The following is a 15,735-nucleotide window of genomic DNA, read 5'->3' on the forward strand; positions in this document are numbered from 1 at the left end:
TTCCCACTATGTCCCCCGGATCCCTGTGTGCACTTTGGGGCAACCCTTTGACTTGTATACCGATTCTTCTGCAAGTGAGCAGTAATCCATACCCCTCACCCATTCCAAAACAGGGAAAGCTTCTTTGTTGGAGCACCAGTGCCATGCTAGATCTTTTGGCTACTGTACATTCAATACCTGCTAGTAACTTATGCCCCTGTGTGGCTGTCCCATCCTGGGAGCACACCCAGCAACACCATTTTTGGACCTCTGTCAATTGGGAAGCCAACCATTGACTCTTGCTTATTAACAATCATTGGGCCACTATCTCTGTATGATTGGGCATTCCCAGATCATATTTGATGAGGTTCTGCTTTCTGGTTTACATTGCAAACAGAAGGGATCCTGGCCACATGTCATTTTCAGTAATTTATCGGGTGTAAAGTAAATCCTATGGCAATACTTGAAATGAAGAAGGCACAGTCAGGTGGGGTAATTAGCAGTAGTCTGGCTGCCATTTTCACCTCAACCCATTCCTCCTCCAGGAGGTCTCCCAGATGGTGCTACCACTTCTCCCTCAGGGCCACCTAGGGGTCTGGTACATTTATTATCAGTGCTTTGTATATTTGTGAAACTCCCTTATCTGTAATCTTTTCCGTTGTGAGCTTGGACTCAATGGGGTTAAGTTCAGAAGGAAGTTAAGCCTATCTTTGGAAACCTCCAGTGTGTGCCTTAGTTGCAAGTAGACAAAGTATTGTGATTTGTGAAGCTCATAATTCTCCTTCATTTGCTAGTAGGATAGCATATATGGTCTGAAGCCCAGACATCTGTTATCCTGGATATCTAATTTTTGTTCTAATCATGGAACCCGCTTAGCCGTCAAACCTCTGCAAGCCATTTGCTGTGCCATAGTGGTGTTTCCCTTGTCGGTTTCCATCCCAACTCATCCATCTCCGCAGTGATAGCCAGCTGTGCAAGGGTATGGCTTTTAGAGTACAGTGCTGGGAGACTTCTTGACTCATTAGAGTAGTGACCATAGGCCATATTTTTCAAGTGAGTCTGTTTCTATTCTAGTTATAGAGTCATCTCTGTCTCCAAACATCCAATCGTTGATAGGGTTCAGATAGAAAACCCAGTGGTACAGCTGTATGTCCATGACGCCCAGTCCACCATAAACACCAATTTTATGCACTCCTGTGAGCCACTGTTGGAAGCCTTCCTGTACATATGTAGCTAATCAGTGTGAGTTGGGTGGCAGGGAACAATTGGGTGGAACACTGTAAGAGTAGTTTTGAAGATTGTTTAATAATTGGGGGAGATTTTAAATAAATAGGGCCACCCACCCTAGCATGTTGTTTAGTGGGAGTTTACTCCATGCAGACACGTGGTCTGTAATATTCTGGGTTAGAAGACCAACATGCAGATCCTAACTCTCTGCCTGATTCCTCAATATTGTCATTCCAGGGTAGCCAAAACGACCCTGCCTGACTTTAAGGATGTTTTTTTAATGTTGAACCACTTCTCACTGATAGAAACTGTATGTATAATGTGACTGTATGTTAGAGATGTGATTGACTTAAATGCATTCGGACTACGAGGCATGTTAACCTTTTTGATTACATTTCTAACAACCGTGTGATCTGGCTCAGGAAAGGGCATTAAAGCTTCCTCTCCTGTACTTCTGTGATATTTTTGGAAGTTGGGGAGAACAGTTATCCGTCAGCTATGTGACTGTCGAGATCAACTCCAAAGGGGCTACTCTTGACGCTATCATCACTAGCAAAGAACTTGCTTTCCTTTCCCACAGTGTCCCCATTTACTGGTCTGACCACCACCTTATTCTCTTCACCATTAATTGCGCTGTGCCTCCCCCTTCCCCTAAAAACATCAAACATAGGAAATTAACCAGAAATCTTCACCTTATTCCTCCAGGCGAGCTGGAGACTAAGATTAAAGCAAAACTTCAACTTACACCTCCCTCACAAAATGCAAATGACCTTGCCGAACACTACAACAAATCCATCATCGAGGTCCTTGACCAAATCGCTTCAGCCAAACTAAAACTGCAAAAAAACAACCCAGCCAAATCCTGGTTTAATGCTGAACTCAACAATGGGAGACGCTCACTTAGGCTGTCCAAACGCATGTGGAGGCAACACCCTTCTCCCTCAAATCTTGCTCTCCTCAGAGCCGCAAGGGCCAATTACAACAAGCATTTGCAATGCAATCGGTCTCGTCTTTGGGAACCTATATGTATTTAGCAATGCAGCACATTAGCCTGGGTGCTGAACATCTACTATTCTTTAAAATGGAGGGAGAGTAAGCACCAAACTGCGTGACACGCCAGGTATGGGAACACATGGAGAGAAATATTGCCTTTCAGCGGGAAATGGTATAGTCCTAAGCTCTGTTTTTAATATAAAATCAGGGCCTTCGGTGGTCATTTCACTGAAAATACAAGATTTGAAAAAATAAATGTTGTCTACGGGTGCTCGTGGAAGACCATTTCTATGGACTGGAATCTAGAGCATGCTAAAGTAAGTCCTTAAGCGGAAGCAGACAAGTCCTAGGGCTGATCTCCAGAACCCACATAGTACATACACATATAAGTATATAATAAGTATACACTAAAGTATATACAAGGTCTCGAATGCTTAAGTACCGTCACAAAGGGAGACAGCAGAAACCAGCAAGAGGAATAAACGAGCCAAGGGTGTCAGGTACTGGATTAAAGTGGCCTAGGGTGGTTTCAATTCTAGAGAGCCCTGGTATTCGGCTCGCCGACATTTATTTAATAGGGCTTCCGAGATTTGGGCACCGGGACGCATTATTTGACAAATTAAGCAATGACGCATCTGAAAAATAATTTTACTTTGACAATACACACAGCACTCATCCCACTGTGGTGCTGTGCTTTCCTATTCACATTCCACTCGCAGGCTCCTGCACCCCGCATGTGGAAGTGCTTCGGACTCGTGCTCTGACCAACTTGCTCCTTTAATGGAAGTGAAGTTCCTTGTGCGCTGCAGGGCTCGGGGTTTACTGCTCTGGTGTCCCGGTGGGAGAAACACCGAGCAGCTAAAGCACGAGGTAGGAAACGCGGAAATTACCCGAGAGCATAGCTGCCAAGGTTTTAAATTTGTGTGACATTTTCATAATTTTTGTGTAAATTGAGTGCCATTAGAACCACTATGAGTGACACTTTTCTTGCCAGCAAAAGCAACCAATAAAAGATGAGGGAAACATAAATATCAGAAATCTGACCCATTTGAGCAACGAGCAACTCTAAGATCTTACAATTGCTGCAAATTCATGAGGTGGCGGAGTCATAATTACAACGAAATTATCAAAATATCATACATAGCAATCTGAAACCTTGGCAGATATGAAAGAAGGGGAGCATCACTTCACATGACATAGCATTGAAGACCATGCCCATACTTCTGTTCTAGACACCGAGTCTAGTTTACTTAAATATTTCATAAAAATGATAGGAAGTATGTGTTTTATTCTATTGCTATTTTATTGCTTCTTTTGTACAATGCTGATCATATAATAAACTTGTGAATTTTGGTTGGCATAATGTATTGACTAATAAGAATAAGAGAAAGGCAGAAGCAATGCCAATTAGACAAAAAGAAAAGAAAAGGAGCATGGTAAAACAAAGAGAATAAAACAAATCACTTTTACCAGGTGGTGTTCGTTGTCCTAGACGAGACCATGCAAAAAATTAATGTGATGGGAAAAGGTTTTTATTATTATTATTATTATTATTATTCTGAGTTTTATATAGCGCCTGGTTACCAATAGGCATCCCAGCGCTTACCGGCACAAAACACTACTACAAGAATGCAGGGATTATACAAGAAACAGAAAAGTTTTTAAAAGTTTACGAAACCGAAGAAGACTAGCTTCCGAGCGCAGTTGTAGGGGCAATGAATTCCACAGAGAGGCCACATTTATTGAAAACCTTCTGCCACCTGTTCTTGCCTTTTTCACCCTGCCAACCTGAAGGAGATGTTGATGGTCAGAGCGGAGAGAACGAGGGGCCTTGTAAGGCTGGACCATCTCCTCCAAAATAGGTGGACCTACCCCATGCAGAACTTTGTGGGCGATGCAAAGTGACTTGAATTTCACCCTGTCCCTCACCGGGAGCCAGTGCAGTGCCCTCAACGCCGGGCGAGCAGATTGACGCCTAGGGAGACCCGTCAGAAGCCTAGCAGCCGCGTTCTGCACTTGCTGTAGTTTATTCAGGGTAGATTCGGGAGCACCCAGGAAAAGCGCATTGCTGAAATCCAGCCGCGAGATGATAAGTCCCTGGATGAGAAGCCTACGAGTGGCCACTGGGAGCAGAGGCAGAATCTTCTGGGCTGAGCGGAGCAGGCCAAAGCACACGCCAGCAGTCTTTTTGGCATGGGTTTTAAAAGATAGGTCCTGCTCCAGCCATACCCCCAGGCTCTTGATCTCCAGCTTGGGGGGGGGTACCGGTCCCAGACAGTCTGGCCAGCTGCTGGGGGACAGAGATGGAGAAGAGTTCCCCAGCAGCATCAATTCCGTCTTGGAGCCATTTAACTTTAGGGCTGAGCTGCACATCCACGTGTAGATCTTTTCAAGACACGTGTGCAGCCGGTCGGGATGGTGCGCCGACTGGGAAAGGCCTACCACCAGCTGAGTATCATCAGCATAACTGATGATTTTAATACCCAGCGGCAGTACCACACTCTCCAGGGGGGCCATGTAAACGTTAAATAAGGTAGGGCTCAATGAAGAGCCCTGTGGCACACCACACTGGAGAGGGGATGAAGATGATTTTTCCTGGCCTTCCCATACCTCAAATGAGCGACCTTCCAAGAAGGAAGCGAACCATTTGAGGGCCAGACCCGTGATCCCCACCCCCGACAGCCGTTGGAGAAGCACCTGATGGTCCACGGTGTCAAAAGCAGCGCTGAGATCCAGGAGGATCACTGCCACTGAACCTCCCGAATCCAGCATGCTCCTCGCATTCTCCACGACCGCCAGCAGGGCGGTGTCAGTCCCCTGACCGGGGCGAAAACCCGTTTGGGAGTCGCCCAGAAGGGAATTGGTTTCCAAGAAGTCCGAAAGGCGGCTGTTCACCAGCTTCTCAGCCACCTTACTAATACCCGGCAGCAAGGAGATGGGCCGAAAGTTAGCGAGATCGGCGGGATCAAGGTTAGGTTTTTTCAAAAGGGCCTTAACCACCGCCCCTTTCCAACTGGGGGGAACTACCCCTGGACGAGAGACAAGTTTATCAGGTCCGTCACAGGGCCACCGATTGCAGATGACACCTGTTTGAGATATTTAATAGGTACTGGGTCTTTCGGGGAGCCGCTCTTCATAGACCCCAGAACCGCCAAAACTTCCTCCTTAGTGACCGGACCAAGGGAGGCCAGCTCCACCGATTGCAACTTAAGTTGGGAGGTGGAATTATCCTCCAAGGAAGAGACCTCACCTGGCCGGGGAAGGGAAGCCAATATATTGTCAATTTTGCTTTTAAAAAACGAGGCCAGTTCTATACATTTTTTGCGAGGGTCCTCGTGGAAAACCTGAGGATCGGGGGCATTCAGTAGCTCCTTAATAACCCTGAATGACTCTTTAGAAGAGTTGGCCGCCGAGCCTATACGCTCTTCAAAGAATCCTGATTTTGCCACCCGAATAGCGGATTTATACCTGCTCAGGGCCGCACGATGTTCTTTACGACTCGCCTCACTCCAGTCTCTCCTCCAGGACCGCTCTAGCCTCTTGCATCCCTTCCTCAGGGTTCTCAGTTCTGGCGAATACCAAGGTGCAGAGCCCACTCTCTTCCCCCTCGTAAGTTGTTTCTTTTTGGGTAGGAGAGTGTCCAAAGAATCCACGAGCCAGGTATGAAGATTCGCATCAGCAACTATTGGGTTAGCTCCCAGAGGGGGCTGCGTGGCCTCCAGGTGTGCGACCCAGGTGTCAACTGGGAGCCTCGACCAGGCTCTCTCCAGGGTGTGAACCCGTGAGACCACTGCAGTTGGGCTATCGAATTGCCATGTCGCGGACACCAAAAAGTGGTCTGTCCAAGGCAGGGCAAGAGCCGGAGATGGAATAAGATGGTCCAAGTTGGAAAGTATGGGATCAAGCAGGTGGCCCTTCTCATGGGTCATGCCCGAGTTGGCCAGATTAATTCCAAAAGACTTAAGATCATCGAGCAAATCGACTCCCGCGGCATTGGTGGGGTCCTCCAGATGGATATTAAAATCCCAGAGGACAACAAAGTTGGCAGTTGAAGAGGCAAGGAGTGCAGTAGTTTCAAGAAGAGAATTAGGGAAGCTACCCAAGGGTCCAGGAGGGCGGTAAATCAACAAACCTACCAAAGACACTGTAGGTGACAACCGAAGGGAGAACTGTAAGCTCTCACAATCAGTCACCCCTCCATTCTGAATCTTACAAGCAAGCGTGTCTCTGTAGAGAACTGCAATTCCTCCTCCCCTCCCTTTAGGTCTATCAAGATGGACCATGTGAAAGCCCGGGGGGAGTGCTCTGACCATGTCAGGACCAGAGCTGGGGGAGAGCCAGGTCTCAGTAAGATACAACACATCCAGCTCGTGGTCTAGGATAAGTGAGTTAATTTCAATGGCATGGCTCGGCAAGGACCGGCAATTTAATAAAGCCATGGAAAGAACAGATTTCACAGCCACTGAATTGTGGCCGGAGGGGCAGGCTCTACACGGTAAAAACGGAATAATTCCCATCTGTGCAAAGCTACAACTAATAGGGTGGGGCGGACGCAAAGTCAATAGGGCGTCCCTCCCATATCGAAGCCTAGTAGTAAATGGTGCCACAGAGTCGGGCATGATGGCAGGCCCTAGGCCCGTCCGGGCACAGACGGGCTCAACTCTGGCGTAACTCCGGCGTCAATTCAGCGTCCCCGCAGCGCGTGACCGCGGCGCGTTGGCATGGCTACCTATATACTGAACCAGCAAGGTAGAGAAAGGACTGATTGCGCGCTGCTTCCCCTCAACAAAGATGGCCGCCTCGAGAGAGGGCGAAGGACCCGCAAAGAGCGGTGAGTTGACCAATTAGGGTGCAAGCTAAGATGGCAGAGGTGGGGGTATGTGGGCCAGGCAGTTTTAAAAACAAGGAATAAATGTCCACTTGGAGTGGGGTGAACTAAGCCGGTAAAGTTGTCACTGCAGGGGCCACCTTATTCATAAGCGAATGCTGTAAGCAGGAAAGTAAGACTTGTGAAGTAACTACTAATATTAGCCTCAGATGTCGCCACTAGGGAAAAAACAAAACCAGCTAGAAAGCAGGTCACATGGCTCCGCTAAGAATTAACACTAAAAGGAGCAAGGACTTGCGTTTATACTGCAGAACCACCTAACAGGGTGTGAGAGGCCCTAACACAGAGCCCAGTTGCCTCGGGGCCTATAGCGTACATTAATTAGAGACAGCTGACTCGCGGACTCTGGCTGGTGCAGTTAGCAGGGTCATGACCGCATGGTGCTGGGCAAGCCTCTGGAGAAGCTGGGAGATAGACACAGTGGTCACAGAATGCTGTATTATTTCAAAATGTAACACCAGTGAAGTGGCAGTCCAGGGGTCTGGCGTACCACAGCTACACAATTCACTTACTTGAACGGGTCAATAAACTAAGAGAACTGCATGTACTCTGTAGCAAAGAGAAACCTTTTAAGTCCTTTCTAAAACATACTTACTGCATATTTGCTATGCTGTGGGTTTTAGAACAAGCTGTGCACGGTTCACCCTGCAGCAGAGCCTCTCTTCCTCCTGCAGAGTACATCTTTTTGCCAGCGCTGTGACCTGGGAAATGTCTGGGAGCCCCAAGAGATTGTCATATACAGGAGACTGGTCAGGAGAGGTAGGGGACACGTTTGTACTCGGCAAGGAATGTTCGAGTACTTAAATCTCTGATTTTTTTTTATTAAATCCCGGATGTTTATTTTCCAGTGTAAGAAACACTTAAGCCGCTCTTTTTAACAAATGGATAAACCTTTCCTCTTAAAGCAATATCGTGATCGGAACAAGAGGACAATACTCCCTGGGGCGCAAAATTGAAAATGTCTGAAATCAGTTCTTAAGTGTGTTGGATTGCTGAATTTTACTTAGCCCACATGTATGGAAATAGAAAATGTTCATATTCTGCAGCGTACATTGAAATGATGGTTCTGAGATGGACAGTTTGATTGCTGCAAAGTCATTTTGTTTGGGGCTCTGCTGCCCTCTTGTGGGCTCTGTTGGCACTGACATTGGCGAGGCGAATAAGGGAAAGCCGGAGAGCATACATTTTCTTTCGTCTAATTGCTGAACCGCGGATATTGTCTCATCTACAGGGTAGGTTATATAATGTTGTGACCCTAAAGCACTGTGTGAAACAGATTAGAGTAATACCAACAAGCATTGGCAATGCAATAGGACTCACATTTACGCGAGACCTATTGCATTGCACATAGCAATGCGTGTGGGCGACTAGGCACGAGGGGGGTGGCGGCGGCGAGAAGGCATTGGACTGCGGGAGGGGGGCACAGGAAGAAAGTAGTCTGTGCTGTGAAGGGGCCAGTAGCCATGGAAGGACACAAATGACTGACATGGCTGTTACGGGAAGGGACTAACCAACATAAAACCAATCAGTAGGCAGCATTTAGAACCTAAGCCAATGAAGAAGATGGGCCGGAGAGTGGGCGGAGCTTCCACAAAGCTTCCACACTATAGTGTATACTGCATGCCTCGCAAAGCGATGGCAGCGCATTCGCGCTGCAACGCTAGGCGAGACCTAAAAAGCACATCCTTAATGAGAAGGCCTCCTTCTTCCGCGCACAACTCGACCGGGCTAAAAATAGACCCAGGGAACTATTTAGCATCATCAAAAATCAAACCGCTTCGGCCCCCCCAAATTGATGGCCTCTATCGAAAGATGTGAAGAAATTGTGAACTTCTTTTCCGAAAGATCTCCAAGATCGATCAATCCTTTAGCTTAACCCCCCCCATTGCTCATCACCCCTCTATGACCCCCCCTCGAAGTCTCCTTTCACACCTTCGCCCCCCGACTCTGTTCATCTCCCACTCGCTGTCGCCCCTCCTGAACACTTTTTCACCACCCCCCAGCTAAAAAATAATGCTTCTTGACTTAACTTCCGCCCAGTTGCAGAGCTTGAAGTCTTCAACATCATCACCAAGCTTAAACCCTCCTCTCATACCATGGACCCTCTTCCCGCTAAACTTGTTTAACACTTAAAACACATCATTGCACCATATTGGACCACCATAATCGACGACTCCTCGGCCACGGGTTGTGTCCTGGTTTCCTTCCAGCTTGGCCAAATCACTCCCACCCTCAAAAACACTACAGCTGACCCAAACAACCTCAACAATTTGCGACCTATCTATAACCTTCCGCTTCTATCTAAGGCCCTTGAAAAATGCGCCTTGCTCCAATTGGACAAGCAAATGGACTCTTTTAACCTTTTGGACACGTTCCAGTCAGGCTTTAGAAAGGGCTGCAGTACTGAAACTGCTATGCTCAACATTATTGATGAAGTCCACCAATTCCTTGACAAGGGGGAGGCCTCCCTTCTCATTCTCCTTGACCTCTCTGCTGCTTTTGATACTGTTAACCACTCCGCCTTACTCAATACCCTCAAAGATCGTTTCGGCTTCAATGGTCCTGTCCTCAAATGGTTCACCTCATTCCTTCAGCACAGAACCGAACAAATTAAAATCGGCACTTGCCTCTCTAAACCTATTCCTGTCTCCTTGGGTGTTCCTCAGGGTTCTATTCTATCACCTTCTCTAGTCAACCTCTTCATGGTACCCCTCACCCTCATTCTTAAGCAATCAGGAATCAACTTCCACCTCTATGCTGATGATACCCAACTTTACTATAAGATCAAATCCCAAGCTGACATTCTACACCTCAATGATGCCCTGACTAAGATTCTACACTGGTTCCATCACAATCACCTTAAACTCATCCCTAAAAAAACTGAAATCATTCTCTGCGCTCCTAAAAACAACCGGCTCCCCGTTCATCACTGGATCTCTGACCTTAAAGCTCACAACTGCTCTCTTTCCACTTCTAACTCAGTTAAATCCCTTAGAATTAACATTGACCAGAACCCTAGCCTTACTCCCCACATAAAAGATTCGGCCACAGGAGCTCTCTTCACTCTTCTTCACCTCAAGAAAATTAAACCCTTCATTCCTGCTGATGACTTTAAATTAGTTGTTCAAACACTGGTACTGTCTAAATTGGACTATGGTAATGCCGTTCTCTCTGGAACACCGAAAGTCCACTTAGCCCCAATCAAATCAGTCCTCAACCTCGCGGCCAGGCTTATTTCTGATTGTAGACGGTTTGACCACATCTCCCCCTCAAAGGTCTCAAATGGCTTCCCATCGAAGAGAGATCCACCTACATGACCGCTTGCATTACGCATAAAGCCTTGCATCATCACACCCCATTGTATCTCTCAGATAAACTCGACAAAGCGGGCTACTCTAGAGAAATGAGGAGCACCAATGCTCTCATACTAGTTCCTGCTTTGTTAAACAAGAAATCTACTCATTCACGCTCCTTCTCCGGAAATGCGCCTACTATCTGGAGCTCACCCCCTAAAGATCTACGTTGCAACCCCTCCTACCTCAGCTTCAAAAAAGACCTCCAGCTGCACCTTCTCAACAAATACTGGGGTCCTTAATCCTTGCCGCCTAGCATGGTGTCTCAACCTGCGCCTGACTGTACTGTGTTCCTGACACATTATACCTGACTCACTCCCCCCCCGTTCTAATTTTTTCAAATACTTCTAACCTCCCCCCTCCAGTTCTCTTATAATTACTGTCTATTCCCGCATGCTATCACCTCTCCCATCACCTTCCTCAGTTCCCTCCTTCTTTAATATCCCCCCCCATCCCTGACCTCCCACGCTAGCTTAACTATCCAATACTTGTTTTGGCCTAATTTTAATCCTTATTTTCTTGCCCAGGTTAAATGTGTCCTATGCATACTGTTCTTTACCTTTTTGTACAAATGTTATGTTGCAATTGTTTTTCTCACCTAACCATTGTAAAGCGCTCTGATACCCTCGGGTCTAGCCAGTGTTATATAAAACCTTTTAAGTAAAATAAATAAATAAAAACTCTGAACAAACTCTTAAAGACCTAAGCAGTTAATGCGCCTAAAAATTCCATCTGTTTTAGTATATTAACCAAATGTCTTGTTCCCATATTGACCGTTATATTGAAAAGCTGCGGTTTAAAATATGCTACTTGAATTTTTATTTTTAGGAATGATTGAAACAGCCCAGGCAGATGAACGAGCTAAAGGCAACGGTTCCAGTCAGTCGGGGAATTCTCGGAGAGGGGTACAGATCATCGACGACGACGCGCAGGTGCAGAGCAGTGGCGGGTGCTGCTCCTCCGGATAACTGTATAAACTGCGGCTCATTGTCCCACCTTGAAGACTGCCATATTCCAAGTCGCATATTCTTTAACCAGTGGAGTGAAATGAGTTCAAATATTTTAAAATAATCACATAACACAGCGGAGACCTTATGTGCTAAACTAGTGGATTCTGTGACCAGAGAATTGGCGTTTTCTACAGATGATAATAGAGCAACTACCAATGGCCTTTTTACATTTTTTTCTTTATTAAGGAATAATATGCATGTAGACAAGACCTACTTAAAAGCTTCATTTATATTCTTTTAAATCAGATCGTTATTATTTAATAACTTATATACGTTATTGTTGGAGTGGTATACGTTTTGCAGCTCTTTGTATTTTGTGGTCTACCAAATTGTATCACTTCTAAAATATAAACAGATTTTTTTTTTTTTTAATTAGCAGAGACATTAAGTACTATTTTTGCAATATTTGCACAGGCCCAGATCCATGAAATACTTTGATAAACTCTGTACTTGTCTTGTATGCTGACCTGGTAAAATGCCATTTTTGAATTACATATTAAATGTTTGATCTGCCTTTTACTAGTGTGAGTTAGAATAAGTACAGAAGTGTCTTCAACTGTAAATGAATAGCAGTTGGTACAGCTACTGTTTTCCGTCACTGATCAGTACCTACTTACTTGTCTGTTTGTTTCACCAAAATACATTCCTTAAACTGCAGTTTGGGGAAGTAGGATTCTTCTGTTCACTTGCTCTGTTAATTTAGTGCGTCTCCTTTTTAACTTGCCATTTTCTCCAGTGAATGCACCTGGAAAGAGAACGATTCTGTTCCAAATCCACACTTCGACCCCAGTTGTATATTTACTAGTTGCCAGGAAATGCGAATGAGCACAGCTAAATCTGCTGACACATTTAAATTGTGATGCAAACACCTCAAGTCTTTCACTTTGGATTGTGAGGCACCTCTAGTATTGGCTTTGAAAATGGGGTTCGTCACACTTGATAGCCCCTAAAACTCTCTCCATTGAGAATCATTTGTTGCCACTTATTCGTTATAGAATAAAATCTTCCTTTGAAGAAAATGTATGTCTGTATCTTTCAGTCTTGGTATGAAGATATGTAGTCTTAAAGTTCCCATTACCTCCCAAATTCTGAACAGTGGCTGCTTTGAAGATTGTTTTTCCAGTTTTGACTTATTAATCAACTGCAGGCTTGTTTGTGTTCAGCTAACTTTTGTTGCAAGATGTCCAAGATATTCTAACACCTGGACGCAGTTGAGTGTGAGGTATACACTGTGTGAGCTACTTTATATAGAGCATTTAATTAAAAAGTAAAATAACGTTACGTTTAAGGCTAAAAAAAAGTATTGTATATAATTTGATATTTAGAGCTAATTAACCGTGACTGAAACCTTAAAAATGTTCCTGTAAATTGGCATTGCTGAATCTGTCCTGCATGAAAGCGGTAAATGTTAAATCAGACTATATTAATTTTCTTTGACTTTTTTCTTTTGACTAGCCTAACATTATATACTACAAACTGACACATTACCTGTGTCACAGGTTAGTGAACCCACCTAAAACAACTCATGTTTTTTTTTTGCAGCCCACATTTTAAGCTGGTGCCTAATGAGTCCGTGGTCGGCCTATTAGTTAAACTCACTGTGCTACTCTGTTTATGTGCCACACTAACTAGAGCAAGGCAAATATTGTGACTGTGTGAGAAGGGTCCTCTGCCAATCAAAGGGGAAGATGTCTACAGGGTTCTTGCACATGAAACAGAGCGGTGAAGACCTTCCGCAGACCCAAGCACCTTCCCTTGGTATGCATGGTGGAAGACCAAGCAGATGAGTGCACTTGTTGAAGGTGAATGCCTATGAAGGGGCTTCTTGAAGAGGTGTAGGGGAGACATGAAGCAGACATCTTTATTAGGTAGGCGGGTTGGGATGCACAGAACCAAAAAACGGCTTGGTGCGTTTTGTGTTGAGACAAACACAGCACATTAGCATATACAATTGCTTGGGATGCTGCATTTGTAGTTTAATGTTCCACATCGGAATATCTTAATTGAAACGCCTTGTTAAATGTGACTCTCTTTCAAGTATGTTATAAACCATTTGTTATTTTGGCTGCAGTATTTTATCACATACCCTCTACTTATGGGCCACACATACCCTCTACTTATACCAAGTTTTTCCTATTACGATATCCCTAATGTAAATTAAACAGTTGGTTCGTATACCGCTTTGGGAGCCGGATATTTATAGCACCAAAAAAGTAACGTAAAATGTGGTAACATAACATTAAATTCAAAAGTGATTCCATTGAAGTAGTTGTCTTCTTCTCATTATTCGTGTTCATATGCTAAAAAGCTGTCATATCTTTTATTAAACTGCTAATACATTTTATGGTTTGGCTAGTTCCCTTGCTTTAATGATTGAGTGCAGCAAATGTGCTAGAAAATCAACAGTGTGCCATTAAATCCGCATAACAACACTACACACCTATATTTTTTGGCTTAAATTGTCTTTCCTGAACTTAAGTTTCGGGGACTACCTGTTGAGCTCTTATGTCACCATAGGGCCGCTTCAAAGAGATAAGGATAAATGAAGAAACTGGAAAATAAATTATAATGTCTGTGGCTAAAAACTGACGTTTTGTCACCAGGCACCATGTCTTGTAATTGGTGAGTATGGTCTGCTCAGGCTTATTTGGACTGCAGACCTGACACTTATTAGTTCCTGGGAGATTAAGGATTAGTGAAAATTCCTGTGTGATTTTGAACTAGCATGAGGTAAACATCTGGGTGAATGAGCCTTCTTTATGGCTTGTTGTTGGAGAATCTCATTGGTAAAACCAGAAATTAGTAGTGCGATTAGTTCCCTGTTTTCTTGTAGAATTGAGTGAGGCTCTGTTTTCCTGGCAGTTCAGCAGTTTTTTGGGAACTTGGGGCACACATCATCTTTGAATAATAAGACGTTACTAAGGTCTTATGGGCATGGGATAAGGCTTGGTATGTGGAGTGTGTAAATTTCGGGTTTGGCACTTGATTATCTGTGGACTTGGAGGTAAAAGGTCAGCCAACCTGCTTATAGAGAAATGAATAAAACTTCTGTTATTATTCTGAATTAACTAGAGGTTAATCCAGTGGGGGCTGTTAGGGGTGTCGCTTTTTATTAAGAATGCTATTGATTAGTTTTGGTTGGGTAAATTCCAGTGGGTGGAGAGTTAATGACTGTAGTGTGGCCCTGTTCACTGACCCTCTATTTGCTCCTGTGATGCACCGTTTGAGACCTAGTTTTTTTTCTTTTTAGAGACTGGGCAATAGGTCTGGATCTGAGGGCTCCATGACCAGATTAAAATCCTTTTCTGCTAGTTTAATGCACCGGGACCTTGTCTTACAGAGCGGGCTTTTCCACATCTGCATGGTAGTCATTGATGGGTAAAATACAACCACATGGCAGGTTCGTTGGGGTTTTTAGTCTGGGCATCCAGGTAGGGATGGCTCCCTTTGACAACTGACTGACTGGCTCTGTTAAACCAGTCTCATTGTATTAAACGTTGTATGTTTTCTTGCCTTCCACTTGAGTGAGGAAAAAGAAGGGGCGCACCAGAGCATTTGCACTTCCTGAGTTCAGGGGTTTTTGCATGTAGGTCAAGCTTGTAGGGTTTCTTTATCTTGAGTACACATCTGTCAAGCAGGCAGGGACACAGATTGGATGGGAGAAGGGCAGGGATTGCCATGAAGGAGATACGGTTTAGACCATCCTGTAAATTTGATATCAAATCATCCTATATAGGCTGTTGAGTCACTGAGGCTTGTGGGATCCCGGCACTGCATCACGCTGCTCCCTGGCTGTCCAGTGCTTGCATGCGTATCCACCCAGGAGGGGTTTCCTTGCTTTTTTCAACTGATTGCCTTCTTTGTTCCCTGCTGTGAATCACTATCCCCATTGCTCTCCTCGTTCCCATGCCTGGTAGGGTCTGGGACCTCTGTCTGCACTTGTTTCAGCTCCTCCAGTGCTTCAGAGTCTTACAAGTTGTTACTAAAGTCCAAGAAGGGTTTGCTTCCCCCAGCTTAAATCAAGAGTCTTTTGCACTCTACTATGAGTTTCCTGCTTTAACCAGTTCTCTGCACAAACGCAGCTCTGACGGCAGCAGATTTATTTTGAGGTAGCGTGCTCCAACAGCTACTCGCATGGATCTGTGGAGTTTACTGAGGTTTATGCTCAAGAAGTTGAGGAGGTTGGAAGTCTGGCTGGGAGAAGGGATGATCAAATTTGTCACCTTGAATATGGCTATTTAAGTGGGGACATCGGGGAAGGGGCAGTTGCTACCAAGTCACCACT

The 15,735-nt window shown here is 44.9% G+C and overlaps 1 protein-coding gene across 1 annotated transcript in view; it reads left to right on the forward strand.

The window, feature by feature from the left end:
• RAB21 (RAB21, member RAS oncogene family) overlaps positions 1-13,715 on the forward strand; it is a 178,026-nt gene extending 164,311 nt beyond the window's left edge. Inside the window, exon 7 of the mRNA XM_085653852.1 lies at positions 11,269-13,715. Coding sequence (XP_085509978.1) covers positions 11,269-11,408 — 140 coding nt within the window. The 3' untranslated portion in view covers positions 11,409-13,715. The remainder of the gene's footprint in view (positions 1-11,268) is intronic.
• Positions 13,716-15,735: the final 2,020 nt, after the last annotated feature.

The sequence above is a fragment of the Triturus cristatus genome, chromosome 4_1 (genome assembly GCF_964204655.1).
Source record: "Triturus cristatus chromosome 4_1, aTriCri1.1, whole genome shotgun sequence".
NCBI classification, from domain to species: domain Eukaryota; kingdom Metazoa; phylum Chordata; class Amphibia; order Caudata; family Salamandridae; genus Triturus; species Triturus cristatus.